The following is an 18,405-nucleotide window of genomic DNA, read 5'->3' on the forward strand; positions in this document are numbered from 1 at the left end:
TATGAGACTCTGTGAGTGTCGCGGGACACTCTCCAGTATAGCTCAATGGATCGCTGAGGTACGCAAACCGTCACACCATGGTAGGGTCCAGTTTATTCGTGAACTGATGTCTGATGACATCACTTCCATTGGCGCTGGAACGCTTGCAACCAGAAAGCCCAGCATGTGTCCGATCGTCCTGGATTGGATTTGTTAGGTTTAGATTGGATTGACAAGCTAAACCTTTCGGACAGGCGAGATGGGGCGAGATGGCCCAAGTGGTTAGAGCGCGAATTTACTGACCGGAAGGTTCGTGGTTCGAATCCGACCTCCGCCACTCGACTTCCCCTGTCTAGGCTTGGGCAACCTGGCAGTATTCTAGCCCTCGTGCTTCCTTCGGGTGGCATGGCGGCTAGGCACCGGAAGGATGCTACAGCCGAACGCTTCCTAGTCCTTTGGCTCCGTTACCTTACAAATCTGTGTATGATCACCGTCAGCCAGCTAACATGGCCATCGAAATCTTTTCGCTGAACCACTTACTTGATGTTTACTAAATTTTACGCGCACAATTCACAGTATATGGCTTGAATATTCGGTAGGGTGTGTGTTGTCTGCAGAGAGAGGATTAGTGGGGATCGCGGGATAGGGTTCGAACCAACGGACCTTCCGATAAGTAAGTCTGTGCCTTTAACACTGATGAATCCCGAGTTCCGTCGACATCTGCGGAACACCGTGTGAACTCTTTGCAAAGTCGGCCTTTCATATACCTCCTCATTCGGCCATACGTAGGTTGATGTTCTCCCAATTCACGGAGTACGGATGTCCTGACCAGTAGACCCAGTTGCGTGGGCGACGGCCTGCTCCCCGGACGGTGACCACAGAACGGCACCTACTAAAGGCCAGCAACAAGGAGGATAATCTCATAGCAACACTCGAATTGGTTTGACCAATGCTTCCTTTATTTCTGGTTGTTAACGAATGGAGTTGCTGCGACGGAAACCAATCAGTTATATCTATGAAAGTGAAACGGTGAGTAGAGAACGTCACACCAGGCTCCAGTGCACTAGACACGCTAAAAATTGAAGTCAACGGTTGTGAATTATTGAACCGGGATTGGGAGGAGCAGGATTTATTAAGCATCGGCTGATGGCCTGGGAAATCACCAGGCGTTCCTGTGTGGATAGAAATCTCACGAACTGTTTATGGAACCTAGATCCTTATAAAGGTCTGATGTGTGAAAGATTCCAGCCCTCACTACTGTGGGGACTTTTTGCTACCATCAGCCAAGAACTGTATTCCAGATTTGGACAAACACCGGCAAGTTTCTTACAGAATTAAGCCCTTCCATAAGACCGGTTTATTTAACATCTGTCAAAGTGCTGGAAGAAAGTACCAAAAGAATGTGCGGCAAAAACAGGAATATCAATCCTATTGAGATTCTGTCACGAATTCCTTATAGACCTAAATCTGTGCACAGTGGTGTCCCTCAGAGTTCATGTGTTGGTCCTTCCTTCTTCGTAGTGAAGCTGAACGACGTTTGGGGCAACATGGCCCAAGTGGTTAGAGCGCCAATTTTCTGAACGGAATCTCTGTGGCTCGACTTCCCTGTCTAGGCTTGGGCAACCTGGCAGTATCCCAACCTCATTGCAACCCTCGGGTGGTATGCACGAAAAGGTGCTACAGCTGAACGATTTTTTTGAACGACGTTTTTAAATCCCTCAAATTTAGATGTGTTGGATGTGCAGCTGACTTGGAGATATGGTGGCTTACGATGATTAGAAATGACGTCGTAGTGCTGTGGAGGGTTAGATTCTTTTCAGCTTGGCAAGCATGCGTCGCGAATCCATGTACGTTGATTTTAGTTGTCACAGCTTACGACAGCGCATAGTGTTGGATAAAGCGTGACGGCAGGTCCAGTAAGATTCTCACTTTACTTCACCGCGATTGGCTCCTATGACAGGATGAATCACCTTCACAGATAGTCTCTGGGTCGTTGTTCGAGAACGGCGGTTCGCACTAAGACCCAGTTATGTTTCCAGCATTTAGTACTGCATGCTTGTTTGGCCGAATTGACGTTGCGGATCCAGGCTCTCGACTGATGCTGTTTGTCCACTGCTAACCTAATGCTGTCACCTTGTCGTGGTTTGTTGGGCTTCTGTGCTCCAATGATCCTGCAGATCATACCAGCTGGATATCAGTTCCTAAAAGATCAAACATTCCATGAAGGCCAAAGGGGAGCCAAAGGGGGGACTATGATCTGGAAGACATTCTAATGCAGAGAATCGTACCACGAGACGATATGGAGGTAAAGTCGTTGTGACCTCTGCGATACGAGTGTGAAGGCAGTAGGGGCGACCAGAATATCCATACTTATGGAAGAAGCGATGCCACCTTCCTCTGGGAATTGATAGGTTAGATAACGTCGCCCTGAAAACTGCACACTCAATCTCTCAACGGTTGACCATGACCGCCGAGGCATCATTCAATACGGTCGAAATGCTTATAAAACCAGAGCCGGCTGAGTAAGGGACTATGGACAGATTCCCTACATCTTCCCAGTGCCTTGTGGGTCAGACTTTTGAGTCAGAGGCTCAATCAACCCCCCTCCAGCTTGGACAACCGGGGAATATGATTCGCCCTTACAGCTCTTTGCTCACCGGTTTCCACTACACCCCATCGCACCCATCAAACGATGCAATGCCACCAACCCATTTGTGAGTCTCCTAACCGCTGTCTCGTGTATAAACCGTCGCCCATAAAAATAAACCAAAATGATCACTTACTAACCTCATGATGTCTGATGCACGTCGCAGCCTTTATTGTCCGTACCCTTGTTGTATTGTGCGGTGGCCGAGCTATTGGCTACGCCTGCGTTGCGCCTGCCAGACTACGCGATAGGGAGAAGACAGAGAATTGGGGACACGGCTGTATTGCCAGGACAAAACGTACAGAGCGTCTGCGTAAATATATAGGATGACTAATTGGCCAAATATGGTCGTTCTATTGTTCGCTCCGTACAGCCAATGGTGGTGTTCCGGTCGTGAACATTCTCAGGCCCACTAAGCTGGTCGTGTGTTGCTAAGCCGTTTGGTGAGAGCCGCCAACTCACCTACTTTCCGGACGTGTCGAACCGATGATGACCTTGGGGATGCGTCACTCTCTGCACATGTATTTTTTCTTCTGTCTGGGCTCGCCCTGACACCTATCAACCATCAACAGTCCGAACAACAAGATCTAATCAGTTCTTGTCTCCGACTCACGCAAAGAGCTTGTCCGGGAGCGATACAGCCTTCCACGCCTATTCGTTCCCATATGTTTGAATATCACGTTCATGGTAGTTCACACACGTGTTGTACAGGGGGGTGTAGGGCAGTGGATTCCGCTGACGGACTGGTGTGTCCATTGTCTAGTTGTGGTGTTAATCGAATGTTTGCCACTACCCTTCTATGTACAACATACTGGTATTGCAGATCTTAAGGCTCATGTCTAGTGTCAAGGAAAGTCGTCATCTCAACTATTCCCAAATGACCGGTCAACACTCTGCAGCTTGACGCACTGCATCACGATTCTCTCTATGGATTGGGAATTTGTGTATCGAGCACGGATCGAGGTATCTGAAACCATAGCATGGCGAAATCACGATCAATAACAGAAAGGGGCGTGTCAACCCATACAAGGCGTTCGGGGTATCAGAGTAACGATCGATTCAACCGGCTTTGAGTCATACTATCTGTACATTCCAAGACCAATTGCGCGGGTCTGCGGGGTTTCACAAGAGGACCTTTGTGGAGCCATCAGAAGATTCGCATTTAGGCGCGGCCTTGCTTAGGTTTCTTATTACACACAGAAAGGAGGAATCATAGTCTCTGTGGGTACGATAGACATCGAATTTGTTAAGAATAGCAAAAAACGAGCCAACATGAAAAGTATCCTGATGCATAGAAAATAACGTACGGATGAAAGAGTCATGGATATTTGGAGAAGAGGAAACAGAACAGAATTCCAAAGTCGGAGTCCTGCAGAAGACGAAGGGGGCTAACACTGTGTTAACGACCTGAAGAGAGTAGGTAGATTGAGAATGAACGATTGTGAGAAAGACGGGGGAGAAACATTTAGCGCAGCCTTCATCTGGTTAAAGCGATAGAACAGAGACGACAAGGCTAGACATTTAGCGCAGCCTTCATCTGGATAAAGCGATAGAACAGAGACGACAAGGCTACATCCCGACGGTGAGAGGGATTCCACTGAATCGGTCTAGTCAATTGACGGACCTGAAAGCTGAACAGTCACACAATAAGGACTAAAACTTCGACTGAACCATATCCACCAGCGTCACTAAACACTGATCGGTTGTCACTGGATCTTCTTCCGGGGAGATGGGCGGTTCTAACCCAATTGAGTTTATTGGCTAGCGCTTAACTACTTCATCTCCGGGTCACTGACTGCACATCACTCTGTCACTTCTACTCAGCACAGGACTGGAAGAAACGAACTCTGGCATCCTGGCAGACGTCTTACGGAGGATTCGGCGCACCTTCTCCCGTATAAATACTCTATGGGACCTACGTCAGCCCTCTCTTTGGATATGCCAACCAAGTTGTCATATCAGGACGCCCACGCAAGAAAGACGTGGCCAGCGAGCTGATACGAAAATGGTTGTCGGCTTTAAATCCGTGGACTACGGAACGCGTTACGCGATGCTTGACCTCTTTCCCCTGGAGTGTCGTCGCCTCCGATGGGAACTAATTTTTACTTATGCCCTGTTTGAACAAAGCTTGGCTAACAGGTTTTTCACCGTTGACCCAGCAAACACACGGCAGGGATATAGTAAGAAGATTTTCAAGCTCAGGGCGCACAATTTCATTAGGCAAAATTTTCTCTCATTTCGGGTAGTAGCTGCGTGGAATAACCTTCCTACGATGGTTGCCAACGCTCATTGTGGAACCCAGTTCAAAGCACTAGTAAACACTTATGCGAGTCCTCGCGCTGGCAAGCATACTTCCACTCGCTGAGGACTAAAAAAGCAGTGATACATCCTTTCTCACTTGTGCCTTTCAGTTGAACGACGGCCGCTGAATGACAAAAACAAAACCTACCCGGGAAACTTGGGCGAAAGCTTCGATCCTGTGCATCAATAGGGAATCCATGAAACCTATCGACGGATGAGCTATAGCTCACCCAAAGGAGTTTTCTCCTTAAAACTTTGTGGCGGATATCACTATAGTGCAAAATTTCCACCAGATACGACCAGTGAATATTTGTAAGATACTTATAGGATTTATTAACTAATTGCGCTTACGTTTCCGCTCTCTTTGAGGTCGTCATGCTACCCGACAAGTTAGGTATGGCAAACATACAGTAGGCGAGGACATCTTCAAATAAATGGTGGCTGGGGGCAGATGAGCTAACGAGGAAAGGTCTGCACTGGTGGGAAAATTATATGCTGTATACAGTAATATAATCCGCACAATGGCCTACAAATTCCATTTGGCCGTCACTCTTACAGCAGTTGCTACTTTTTGCATGGACGCAAGTGAAGTTTTGTAAGTAAAGAACATAGTAAATTTATATCTTGGAAACCGTTTAGTTCCCCAATAGCTCGACATCGAAATTCGAGGTTAATGCCAACCTAGTTCTGCAATAATCGTCACAATACCCAAACTTTACTACAACCTGATTGGTGGATTTCATGAGCCCATAAGGCAACATGGATGGGCTCATGAATTCAAGAATGGATAAACAAGATCGGGGATTTCGCCCAAACTTTCCGGTTCGGGTGTGTTCATGTCGTTCGCTGGCCCCTGTGCACATGAAAGACACAAGTGAAAAAAGGGCACTACTCTTTGATTTGTCAGCGCCGGTCAGTAAGCTTCCCAGCGAGGTGACTCACACAGAAGCATTCTAAGGTGCTTTAAACTGGCTTCTGGATGCAGCTTGGTTAAAGACCGGAGGAAATTTATTTCACCACTACTCTTTGTCAGCGCCGGTCAGTAAGCTTCCCAGCGAGGTGACTCACACAGAAGCATTCTAAGGTGCTTTAAACTGGCTTCTGGATTGGATGCGGTTAAAGACCGGAGGAAATTTATTTCACGCGCCAAATTTCTGAAATAATAGAAATTGTTTTCTGATAAACATGCGCTCTGCGTGCTTGGAGGTTTTCTCACCAAATCCCCACCGTGTACTAGCGGTGTTAACGCGGAAAAAATTATTGGTCAAACCTTGTTCAAACAGGGCATAAGTAAGTATTAGGTTCCCTCGAAGTCCCCGATACTCTGGGTGGAAAAGTTCACACGCTGGGAGAAGCGTTTTGTGATCAAGGAATTCGAGGCTAGCGACCATCTTCTTAGCAGCGCTTGGGCCAAGCTCGTTGAGGGCTGAGGCCTTCCTGCCTCCTGAGCATACAGGTTGAAAACCCATTCGAGTTATAATGGGAAACGTGCGCCAATTAATCTGCAGAACGACGAGTAGCCTCGGCGCCGATTAGCCATGGTAGAGCGAAAGGGATATGACTGACGAGAGTCAGATCTCTAAATCAGTTTTCAGTATGCCTCTTCTTAATGCCTTTTTGTTCCCTCTTTCAGAGAAAGGTGCGCTGGCGTTGGAATTACAAAAGTTCAGGTCGTCCGCAAAACGTGGACATGGACCTAAAAAAACTCTAAGGCCGGTGGCGCAGAGCAGAATAGGACCGGTGTAAAAGAAGAGCACGTTTAACCGACTTTAACCAGTAATGTTTCATCCGATGGGGAGGTTTTAATCCAGTGCGGAATTCCTCTCTCCGTCCCAAAAACCTCATGTTTGTGGAACGGAGGAATGGTTTCGAGGAGTCCAAAAATATGAAATTTGATATTTTTTTCGTCTCTACCCTGCGTTAAGTTGTCCACAACTACGAACATGTTCGACAGGTGAGAGCTTGTAACTGTAACATTGGACGTCGCTGGTGTGGGAATCGGCGAAGAAGACATTATTGGTTCTATAGTGAATGAGGATGCAGACGTCCTGCACAGTTTCTTTTGTCCAGGAAGAACAAATTTAGCCGCAGGATTTTGCCAAGGATATTCTGCACCTATAGCCCAACCACTTCCGGAAAAATAAACGTCCTGCTTCCGTCAAATTGGCCGTTAAATGCTGGATTCTTTTATCATCAGACGAACAAGTGTGAGACCCAGCGCACGAGCCCAGTTTCGAAGAAGTTCTGCGGAAAGGGCTAGCAAATCTAATCACACTCTTAGGGGAAGGCGAGATAATCACACGAGCAGAAGGACAGGAAGTAATTCAGGCACACAACTCTGTGATGAGTAACCATTGGGAGACCTGGGGTATCGTCCTTCGTAGCCAGATGAGAGTGAGAAGGGGCGCTTTTAGGATTTCGTGGAAGAAGGCTGGTTGTGACTCGAAAGTCTTGAAGACAATAGCTTATTGCAATGTGGCGCTAGCCGTAACATCAGCCAGGTAGGGGGTAGAGTGCTTCATTGTGAATGCATGCTGGACACCAGAAAAATAAAAAAAGGGATTGCACTTGATCACAAACACGTACATATTAAGAATCGAAGAAAGTGCCCCAGTGAAATTTTTAATCAACAGCCGGTGTGGGGTCAGACAGAAAGCGCTCAAGTGAGTAAGGTGTAGAAAGCGGAGGAATCCGTGTTTAATTGTAAGCGAGTAATCGACCAGATTTTGTCCAGCACCTTTGGTAGACGGCGAGATCGAGAGAAGAGTGGTTATGCACATCACCGTCGGCGTGGATGATCGTTTTTCACCATGGCCAGGAGGATATAAGAGGCTAAACAAACAGATATAAGTGCGGGAAAGCTAGCGAATCAGCGCTTTTTTAGATTTCCAGCTGGATGTACTCCTGTTCGGAGGAAGCACCGGATTCGTTGGGTTAGGTATAATTTTCGGATAAGTAATGCAATCGTTCTGGAGTCATCGTAATCTATGTTACGGGTATCCTTGTCGCACTGGCGTTCAATAGAAAATAAAGATACGGGCAACAAGATGAACCACATATAGTGGCGAATGGACGAGGGAGCCTTCCGTGCTCCTTGGGAGGGAGATAGAGCGCGTTTGATTATTCTTAGGAATCTGATGCATCGGGAAGTAGTTTAAAAGACGCCAATAAGCGAGACTGTAGCAATGACTCGTTTGACTTCCATTAGCATTTCATTGTAGGGACACAATATTGGAGATAATAAGTGGGCTGGGCCACTATGATGCCAGCGTCTGGTGTAGTGTGCTGACATACTGTGCTTTCTGTTGAATAGTCCCAGGGTGGTTTATTGGAGATTTTTTCTCTTCTCTGGGGGCGAAGGGAATGTTGAAAGGAATTCTTATGTTTCGGTGATACAGAACGTCATTTGGTTGCTCAAATCATTTGAGAGTCTATGCTCCTGGGCATTTTGTGGTGACGGCGGTAGTACGAGAGGCACAGGCTATTTTTTGCAAGGGCAGGGAGACAACGTTGCAAGAGGTTGCAAGAATGGTGCGGTGTGGTCGCCTTCGCACAGGAACGAATGAATGGTATGTTTTCTTGCCATGCCACGCCCGTTGACTGAGACGAGGTTCAAGGTTATTAAATGCCTGCATACACATTATCTCCTGAAGTGGATGGGTGTTTATGCCACCAATGTTAAGTCGTTGTATCTGAGAGGACGCAGGAGGGAGTGGAACTAGAGGTCTCAGAGTCTGGCTCCAGGTACTTATGGACAGCTGCAGTCTCATAGTTTTAAGAGATTGGAATGGTTTGGTTCCCGTAGCAACTGGCGGCGATTGAAGAAGCAAACTTGCCGTCGCCCTGCGTAGATATAGATCATAGCGGCCATGGTTAGCCAGAAAAATTAAACGCAAAGACCAGCCTGGATCGGAAGCGGGAACGCAAACACCGCTACTCCTGCCATGGGGGAGCCCAGACTGTCGAATGTGTATATTTAAGTCTATTTCAATATCGTTGATTTTAAGGAGCAGACCAAGTTCCTCTAACAAGTAGGCGTCATGGTGGAACCTGAGTTACAACTCACCGAGTTTGCTTAGTTTTTGGGGGCTGGCGAATTTGGTGTACACCGACCGCAGAAGCACTCCACCAGTAAACCACTTTTTCGTCGATAAAATTATGGATGCTGAGAAAGGAATGGCGTATAGGGGCTTCTAATTAATAATGTTGGGTGGTCAGGATGTTCCAGTGTTCGGCGGGCGAAGAAGGCAGGTGAATAGGAATAAATCTGTTGTGGGCGCGTGCACAACATGTCCGAATAACAGAAAAACCAGGCGATCGATTACAATATATCCTTCTTGAAACCGGTTATGGTTGCTCGCTCACTATTACTGACCTTACTGCTTCTGCAAGGGATTTGCGCCGTGATATGATTGCATTGAAAAATGTTCCGTTGCTTCTGGACCCCCACGCATCCAAGATACTTCATATTCGTGGAATACGTTTGCGGACGCTTTTGCCAACAGGCACATAGTACATCAGCCAACCAAGAGCGGACCCACCGAGCTGTGTGCATCGCTGTTCAGGTAACCAGAGGCGGAATTATTCAGCGTTTATTGGACACGGCAAGTCGCGGAAACAGCTGCACACATGAAACAGTGGCCAAACTTTGGAAGCTGAACGCGACTAAAAACAAGCGCTTCTGCTCCGAAACGCGTGAATGGCGGCTAGGTCACGCAACGTTGTCAGCGGATTGGAGTTTGTACAGGCCGGTTAGTGTTGAAAAGGTTGCATGATGGTGCACTTGGTGAAGGATGCTTCTCCAGGTTCGAATAAATCCACACCCAGAATATTCCGAAGAATAAGCGCCAGCTCCAGTGCCGAGTATTTCAGGTTGCTGTCGTTATATGGTCCTTGTCTGGCGTATCCAATTTGTGTTTGTGATACCCAATTCTTGTAGGATTCAAGGTGAAATTTCGATTTTAGTAATCTCCTTATCAGATATAACGTTCTGAGTGAAAATGGGGTCGACCTGCCATTCTTCTGTACCGGTCTCCATTTGCTTACGGACGCCCTAATCAGCTCCACCCAACCCAGTCAAATACATGAAGGATTCGTTATTCAAGTCTGAATTTCCTAATCCTAATATAGCAGAGAGGACGTATGAGAAAGGAACCCTCTATATAGTGCTAACATCACTGAAGATGGTCACTAACCTCAAATAAGGCAACGTGTTATCGGGGTTTCAGCCCTTCAATATGGGTTTAGGGATGTCACAGATGGTGGTGATGATGTAAAGCACTCTTGATGTAGGAGCTGCGTCAACCGATTTCCTTGCATATTATGCGGTCCCGTTGTGCTTCTCACAAAGGCAGGTTACAAAAAAACCTGGAAGAGGCGCGCCTTCTGGGATAAGCCATATTCCAAGTTTCGATGGCAACAAATTTAATGTCTTCCATCAATCCTCATCTAACCACTCTTTTAGAGCACCGTAAATCATGGTAGGCGTAAGGATTACTTTGGATGGGCAAGGCATGATCGTAAGAATTGATAACGACAGAAGCACAGTGTTAAGACTGGCCCTTTGCCATCGGTTGTGGTGCTGAATTTTGTGTTTTGCGGGCCAGTGATGGGTTTGCGATAGTGCCGAAATTGATGGGTTGCCTAGAAGTCAGGCAATGAAGCTAGTGATAGTGTTATTATCATTGCTATGATTTTTATTGGTTGCTCATTCTTACCACCGATTCCTTGTCGTAAATTTGTAAGTCTGCGCCTAGTCTGCCTTGGAAAACAGACAGCCTTTCGTCCTTATTGGTCGCTTAGCTTTAAACACTGTTTCCCCACCAGGCACTGAATCATGTTAGTGATCACTGTTTGACTGAAAGTTATCGCTAACAAGGCCGTGGTAGAACGTTTCCCTCCTTTTCCAGCGTTCCTCCGTTCAAACTCACACATCCGTTGTCAGTATTTTCTATTATTTTGACCATGGCGCTTAAAGAACTGAAAGATACCAGCATTTTGTGTGACGTTAAGCGGACACACCCAATACACCGGAGTTACAGAAGCTGAAGCGAAGCCCCTAAAAGGTATGGGACCACACTTAAATCTACCCAGACAACCACCATGACTTTTTGTTACCAGTGTTAGTCAGCAATGTATCTGGTCGAGAATTTTCAACCAAAAGATATTACGCCTACTGTTTGCAGGATTTCGGTTCATGGGCGTGGATATTTTGACAGATGCACTCTCACTCGGCTTCTGTGAGTGCAAATCGGAATATTGACACAATCGGTAAACAAGGCAGATTTGAGCAACTTTGCATTATCAGAACTTTGGATGGCTACTTTGCGATGTGTCCAGCGAGCGAATTATTAGCCCGCATTGTTTACTTGTCCTCAAGGTTTTACAGAAACAGGGACATGCCTTGGTGTCAGGACGGTCTAAAGCCTAATACTTCTCACTAGGACTCCGGGATTATAAATGTAGATAGATATGCAGCACAAACCACATTCTTCTCTAATACTGTATGTAATGTGGGCACACGGGTCATTTTTGGTTAATCTCAGGTGCGTCCCTCATCCCCATTGCATCAGTAACGTCTGCACACTAAAGCGGCACTTAACGATCGCTGGTTTAAACGCCCTGCTAATTGCATCACCCGATTATGGAACCTGTCAAAAACACAACGTTGAAGTTTGGGTGCAAATATATGGACGGTTCTAAGGGAAATTTGCAGGCTCCACGAATTGTGCGCATCACATAATGTGCTCAGGAACTATTAACCAAGCGTTATAGGCTTTGATTGGGAAGATGACCACAACTACTTGGCAACTTTTTTGGTTTACGTGAGACTTGGAGCTATAGGGTTCTAGGTCTGTCACCCCCTCAGATTACATATATGTCGTCTTTTGGAATAAAATATTATGCATATGCAGATCGTTGCCTGTCGATTCCCTGCAACGATAATCACGGGTGGATGGTTGACGAGTAAGCCAACTACTCGTAGGAAGCTTTTCGTGTGGCGCGCCTATGGTTATCGGGGTAATTAGTGCATTAGGTGAGCCACTTTTCGATTTCCTTTAAGTTGCTAATGTTTATGTGCACCGATCACCCAAATGAGCGCAAAACCCAGCAAACATATTGACACGTATGTTGCATTTACCTTGCATTTACGTGGATTATTGATTCACGAGCCCACGGAACGATGTACATGATTGAAGTTTTCGCCAAAATGCCTTGGGTGGGGTTTGTTCGTGTCTTTCGCTATCGGCCCACTGCGTTGCATTGTGAAGCGACGCCACTAGATGGGATAGCCTTGTGCCGAAGGCAACTTTCAATGAGAAAGAAATTCAGTAAAACACTGATTAGGCGTTCATCCATGGTCCATTTTATACAGAAACAACAAACTACGACAACTTACTGCATACTCGAGCTGTGCAGACTTAGGGGGCAAGTTCGTCCATGTGGAGGACACTAACCTAGTGTCAGTTAACCAACGCCATAGCCAGCTTTTTTCTATTGTGGAAATATGGGTCGTGCTAAGGACTTACCTCGCATCTCGGTTCAGATCAGAGTAGTTTAAGGTTTGGCGGATAAATACAATCCCAAATGTACTTAACCGAGCGTTCTGGGATTTTGCCGAGTTTTCTTTACGAGCATCCATATATGTATGCAGAATTCTATACCGCTGATAATGTTATCAAAAATTTCCCAGAAGACCAGCAATCTTCTGCAGAACCGGAGCATTTTTACAGAGTTTGTTAGTGTGCTCGGAGACTCCAGGTTAGGTTGAATGTGGGAGTCATACACACAGTGTAAAATTATCTTCTGAAAATGTTACAAGCTAAAAAAGAAGTTGTATTTGAATGATGTTATGTCTGGGGTGCAAAGAAGTGGAAATATGATGCCTTTGGGAAAACACTTTTGATCATAGGGGTGCGGCTAATTTGTGGGATCTCACCCTCGCCACGAAAAGTGTGTAGCCTCAAACTTTAGCCTAAATCTTCCTGAGACATAATGCTATCGCACTAGGGCAAGTGAATTACTGCTTGCGGTCGAAAAGTTTGGCTACCGCCTAATGAATTCGGACCAAGTTTGTCACACATTTCTGCAGTGATAAGCTAGTTTCATCCTCCAGCATAATAAACGGAAACAGCGCAAAGCCACAGGCAACGCACGGATTGCTGTCTGCGTCACTGATGCAATCCGGGCAAACATGCTCAAGTTAGCAGCCAAAGCTGTACGCACTACTTGTCAAAACTTGTCTTCACCTTGCAGGTTTTTGTTGAAATTTCGGTAATTTTTTTATTTATAGGCTGCTACTTCAGTGCAGTCGTTCTTTGCACGAAAGAGTGATTCTCTTCTAGTGCTGGTTGCAAGTGCAGACAAAAAACCACCGTTGCGGAGGTCTTGAAGCATGTCAATCGTAAATCTGTAAATTTGATGAAAAAACACTTTTCTCTCCAACGCCCGTTAACCCATCGCTACGCACCACTACAACCCATCGCCACGCACCACTACGCTACCTAACAACGCACTGATGATGTCACATCATTTGGTGGTGAAACGTTTACAATCAACAACCATTTACGCAGAGCTTTAGCAATCAGGTTCACACCGCCGGATTACCTTCGTTTTGGGAGGCAAAATATTTACGCCATACAGTTGACGTGGCCATTAGGGCTGGAGATGTTCCCGCTTTCAACGAGACGGGTCGTCATGCTCATGAATATTTGAATAAATGCAGCTACGTACAACTAACGACGCTATGAGAACAGGAAGTACATCAGACGCTATTACCACCCCTGGCAAAATATCGCACAGATATATTGTAAACTACTTGGGTCTTTCAAGTAGCTTAACAAATAAATCAAGCTGCTCAATTGCGTATCCTCATAAGTAAAGATGAGTACCACAGGTTTTCTCAATTTATCGGACACACACCGGCGTCTTGTAGAGAGAAAAGTAATCGCTAGGAAGCGGCGCGAATGCATTTGCTTTTACCTCGTTTAGAGGTTTTCAGGGTAATAGGGAGAGTGGGAGCATAAATCTGTTGTACGTGTGAGTTATTGTCCTTGCCTTGATACAGTTTTAGATGCGGTGCTGATCAGAGCCAATGTACCTGAGGGTATCACATACTCCATTGCATTTAATCTTCTCCGGCACTCACGATTTTCAACTGTGATATATCCGTCGCGTTGTAACCTGCCAATAACCTCTCGGCAGTGCAAAATTAATAGGTTGCTCAAATGTCTTCATCTTAGTCACATTATGCTCAGCTTTATGTTGTTTGTAGCTCTCCCAGAGAGCGGTACACCTATAGTGCGACACTGGCTAGTGTGCACTTGCTTCTGCTCAACGATCTCCGGTTCTGGCTGATGGAGTCCAGTGGGTGTGATCGCATTCGGAGATGACTTCGCAGTTCAGGACAATTTACTTGAAGCCTTGCTCACATCAACGGACTTGACCCCACGTGTGCAGCATCAAGCTTGTTGGTGTTTTACACCCTTGGCCAAGCCCAGTAGATGCCTCAAAAATCGTTTAGATGTAGTTTTTAAGTAATGCCATCAGTTGTTACTCAGGTTTCATGGATAGTAAAAGAATTCGCTAAAATTGCAGCCACGACCGGCCAAAAAGCCCCAGTAAGGCGAATATCCGTAGATTTGGGTCCATTTTTACGTTTGTTCTCATCTCCTTGTAGAAAAAATAAAACAGAATAACCTTGCTCCATTAACTGTATATGTAAATATATAAGGCAGCATGCAAACTAACAAAGGCATATTGTTGATGTTATCGCCTGTATCCATAGGGTTATAAAGGGGAAGATTGGGATCTGGAGCATCTCATTTAATGGACAGGAGTGATGGTAGCTAGCGTGCAGGTATCAGCAATATTACCGTGAAGCAGACACATGTACGGAATGGCTGTGTATGTACTTGACGATACTCGAACAGTTCTGAAGTGGATACCGAGGAGCGACAGCAAATTACCGAAATTTAATCGAACCTGGAAAACCGTTGATAAGATTTATTATGAACTTTGTCCATGATCGTTTACTTGTGTGTGCACTTTAACTATAGTTGCATGACAAGCATAAAATTTCTGGGTGTCCTAATTGAGCAAAGTTCCTCGAATTTCGGTAACTTGGTTCCCAAAATTTAGCTGTTAGTTTTCTTAGGGAGCTTTGGGACAGTGTTTGCATAATTCAGGGCACATACCACAAGTTCACAGTGAAGCCGAATACTGGAAACGCATCCGCATAATAGGTGAGCGTATTTTCTTTGTAAATCCAGGCCTAAGCAGGCGGTTGTGCGGTAGGATCAATTCAGAACTGATCGTATCATTGCAGTGCGACTCAAATTATTCAGATTTTCTGTAAATTAAAGTACTGATGAAGGGGAAGCTCAACAACAAGTGTATCGTCTTACGGCATCTGAGTTAATTTCGGATTAAAGTTAGAGGAATAACGTACAGAAGGTACAGATTTGTCAGATAGGCGTTTAAAATTAGTGAAGCTGACGGCTAAGGTGATGCATTGTGTGTCAACAAAGAGGCTTATAGTCAGCGAACATAATTACGCCCATAGATCGGACAGCGCAAGAGCAGAATCCTGCGGTCCGAATCAGGCTCATGGGCTCCGTCCCTGCTTCACACTTGAGCTAGCTAAGTCTGTTTCTCTGTGTGCCTTTGAACACAGTAACCTAATATGCATGAATGCATGTTTTTCAAACGAACTTTACATCATTTCGACTTTTACCGCGAAAACTAGGAAAAGCTAAACCTGAGTGGCCTATTGATTTGTCACTCCCCCAACCCGATTGAGGCTTCGGTCTTGCTGATAGCATGACTATTCTGATTGGGTCAATCTGTGGGCAGAGTTTTCATCTACCATCTGCCGTCTCTCTAGACTATGAAGAATACTGAACTCTTCGTAATGTGTGGCTATTCAATTCCAACACAGTAATCCTGGACAAATCCATGCTTCAAACTAGTTGCTGGTTCTTATTATCTAAAGAATAAGTGCCTCCTACCTCGTTACTAAACCAATTGAGGCCAAATTCGTCTGCCCTCTTAAAACCTACCAACAAGTTCAGACATTTTGTGGATCCAAAGAAGAATGTATCATTGTTCCATAACGATGAACGCGGCCCGAATCGATGCAAAATTCCAACTCTGAAGGGATCGGAACTGATGAAGAAACTCAACCAACAATAACAAAACACGTCCGCAGTTTCGTAACAACCTTCGCTCCACTGTCTCTGGCGGGACAACAGATGCAACCCTTTCCGGCGAACCATTTTGCTCGCACAGTGGCTACTATAGTTGTGGGCTGATGTTCTCCCATATTTTCTTCCCCGAAGTCGATGTTGGGAACAAAAAATAGGCTGATTCAGGAGGGTCTCCTAGATTTTCTAGTAAGTGAATATGAATGTCATTCCTGGGACGACGGTAGCAAACAAACCTTGTTATCCATGTTGAATCTATCCGGCGAATACACGACAGGTTCACGTGGAACTTAAATGAAATAGCATGCTTTGTGACGCGCATTTCTACTTGAAAGGGATGAAAGGAGTAAAATAGATTACTTTGCTGTGCTACCAGTCCGTAGAAGCAGGTTGCCCACGGAGCAGCTCCAAGTACTGTACATGTTACGCTTGAAAACAAACTTGTGGGTTGCGTGGTCAACTTCCGGATGGCTACTGGCTGACAACGATCTGGATAGTTTTACTCGCAGATGTTTCAGGACTGCAGGTTACACCACTCGACGAGTGAGCAGTCTTAGTCGAATTTGGTATAATTTTAGTCGACCTAGGCTTCCTCCAGCCAAAGTGTATTCACGTATCCTGTATGATAAACACTTCGTCCCAAGACCGACATGCAATACTCAGTTTAACCAGGCAAATTTCAAACTAAAACTGGTGGTATAGTTTAGAAGTCTGTCCTTCAAATGGATTCTGATGACGGAGCCTGGGCCAAAATTTAAACTCAGACCAGCAGCGACACGTCTTCTCAACGCTATGTCGGGACTTTTGAGTGAAGTGCTCCTCAATCAAACCGTCGTCCAATGTGAGGTTTATGTAAGCAGATTTTGTTCTAGAGAATATACTGTTCGACTATGTTCTGTAGACTGAAGTGTACTATGTTGGGACTTCTGAGTGAAGTGCTCCTCAACCAAACCGTCGCCCAATGTGAGGTTTATATAAGCAGATTTTGTTCGACTATGTTCTGTAGACTGAAGTGTTTGTTATGAATGGCAAGCAATATGATAGTTACAAAATACGCAATGAATTTTAAACTCTTTCCACATGTATTCAAAGGACGATACCCTCGTTTTTGTTTTACCAAGTCGCTTGAATAAGTATTTTTTGTAGCGAAGCTGGAAAATTGAATAGTTTCACCAGCCCATGTTGACCATCTGTGAACTCCTCGTCATTTACCGTCAGCATTCTTCAGCCCAGCTTGGTGTATCGCTTGGCTGAGTCCGACTCCACCGTAAGTTGAGTTTGTTTTCGGTCAATCTTATCGTCACAAACTGAGTGCCACTTGATCAAAATCATCACACAGGTACTAGGCCGATCAGCTCGCTGAGCTTTGAGGTTTACTCATAGAGAAAAATTGAAGGAGCTGATTTCAAATCCGTTTTAGGTCTATGCATAAGTGAAAATGAACGCACAAGGCAGAAACAGTTCTTTCGAATCCAAGCTTAGAGTATCAGTGTGTTTATCGCCAACTTAGGTCAGGTCACCGAGATTAGCTCCTCCATCGTTCTATAAACAGATAACCAATTTCGAGCCAACGGAACTATGTTGAAACTTCGGTTTTCAAGCTATTCGAGGAAGTGAAATGAGCGTTTTGGATCGTGTTGATGATTCCATTCCGTTTGGTTTCCACAGACCTAAAAGTCACTGACCAACAGGAAGGTCTGAGAGTTAGACAAGGTCTATGCATTTATGGAGGTAACATGACTGAAATTGGATTAATTACTCAAAAGACTTTTCTTCAGTGTCATCTGCGTGCTTCAGACTGCAGAATGCGTTTATTATATGGGGGCGAGATGGCTCAAGTGGTTAGAGCGCGACTTTACTGACCGGCAGGTCCGGAAGGTTCGAACCCGACCTCTCGACTTCCCTTGTTAGGCTTGGGCAACCTGTCAATATCCCAGCCCTTCAGGTTTCCTTCAGGTAACATGGCGGCTCGGCACCGAAAAGGTGTTACAGCTGAATGATTTTTTTAAAATATTTTTTTAATTGATTATATGGCAGGACTAACTTTTCAAGTTGTTACTACAACAGACAAAATTATCTCCAACACGAAAGAGGATCGATCCGGGGCGACGATATATTAGACAAAAGTAACTGTAAAACCGTTTTAAGCGAAGGTCAAATGCTCCCAAGTTCTTAGAGACTAATCCAGGATAACTGGGTAAGCCATGTCGTGAAAAACCACCTAAGCCGTGCGACTAAACATTTTTTCTAATGACAAGTAGTCCTCGAAAATGT

At 45.4% G+C, this 18,405-nt stretch overlaps 1 protein-coding gene across 1 annotated transcript in view; it reads left to right on the forward strand.

The window, feature by feature from the left end:
- Positions 1 to 9,351: 9,351 nt before the first annotated feature.
- Positions 9,352 to 18,405, forward strand: part of T265_00796 (hypothetical protein) — a gene marked incomplete at both ends in the record, with an annotated part of 58,577 nt that continues 49,523 nt past the window's right edge. The window contains 2 exons of the mRNA XM_009164668.1: positions 9,352 to 9,678; positions 15,084 to 15,171. Coding sequence (XP_009162932.1) covers positions 9,352 to 9,678; positions 15,084 to 15,171 — 415 coding nt within the window. The remainder of the gene's footprint in view (positions 9,679 to 15,083; positions 15,172 to 18,405) is intronic.

Source organism: Opisthorchis viverrini, assembly GCF_000715545.1.
Source record: "Opisthorchis viverrini unplaced genomic scaffold opera_v5_8, whole genome shotgun sequence".
Classification (NCBI taxonomy): domain Eukaryota; kingdom Metazoa; phylum Platyhelminthes; class Trematoda; order Opisthorchiida; family Opisthorchiidae; genus Opisthorchis; species Opisthorchis viverrini.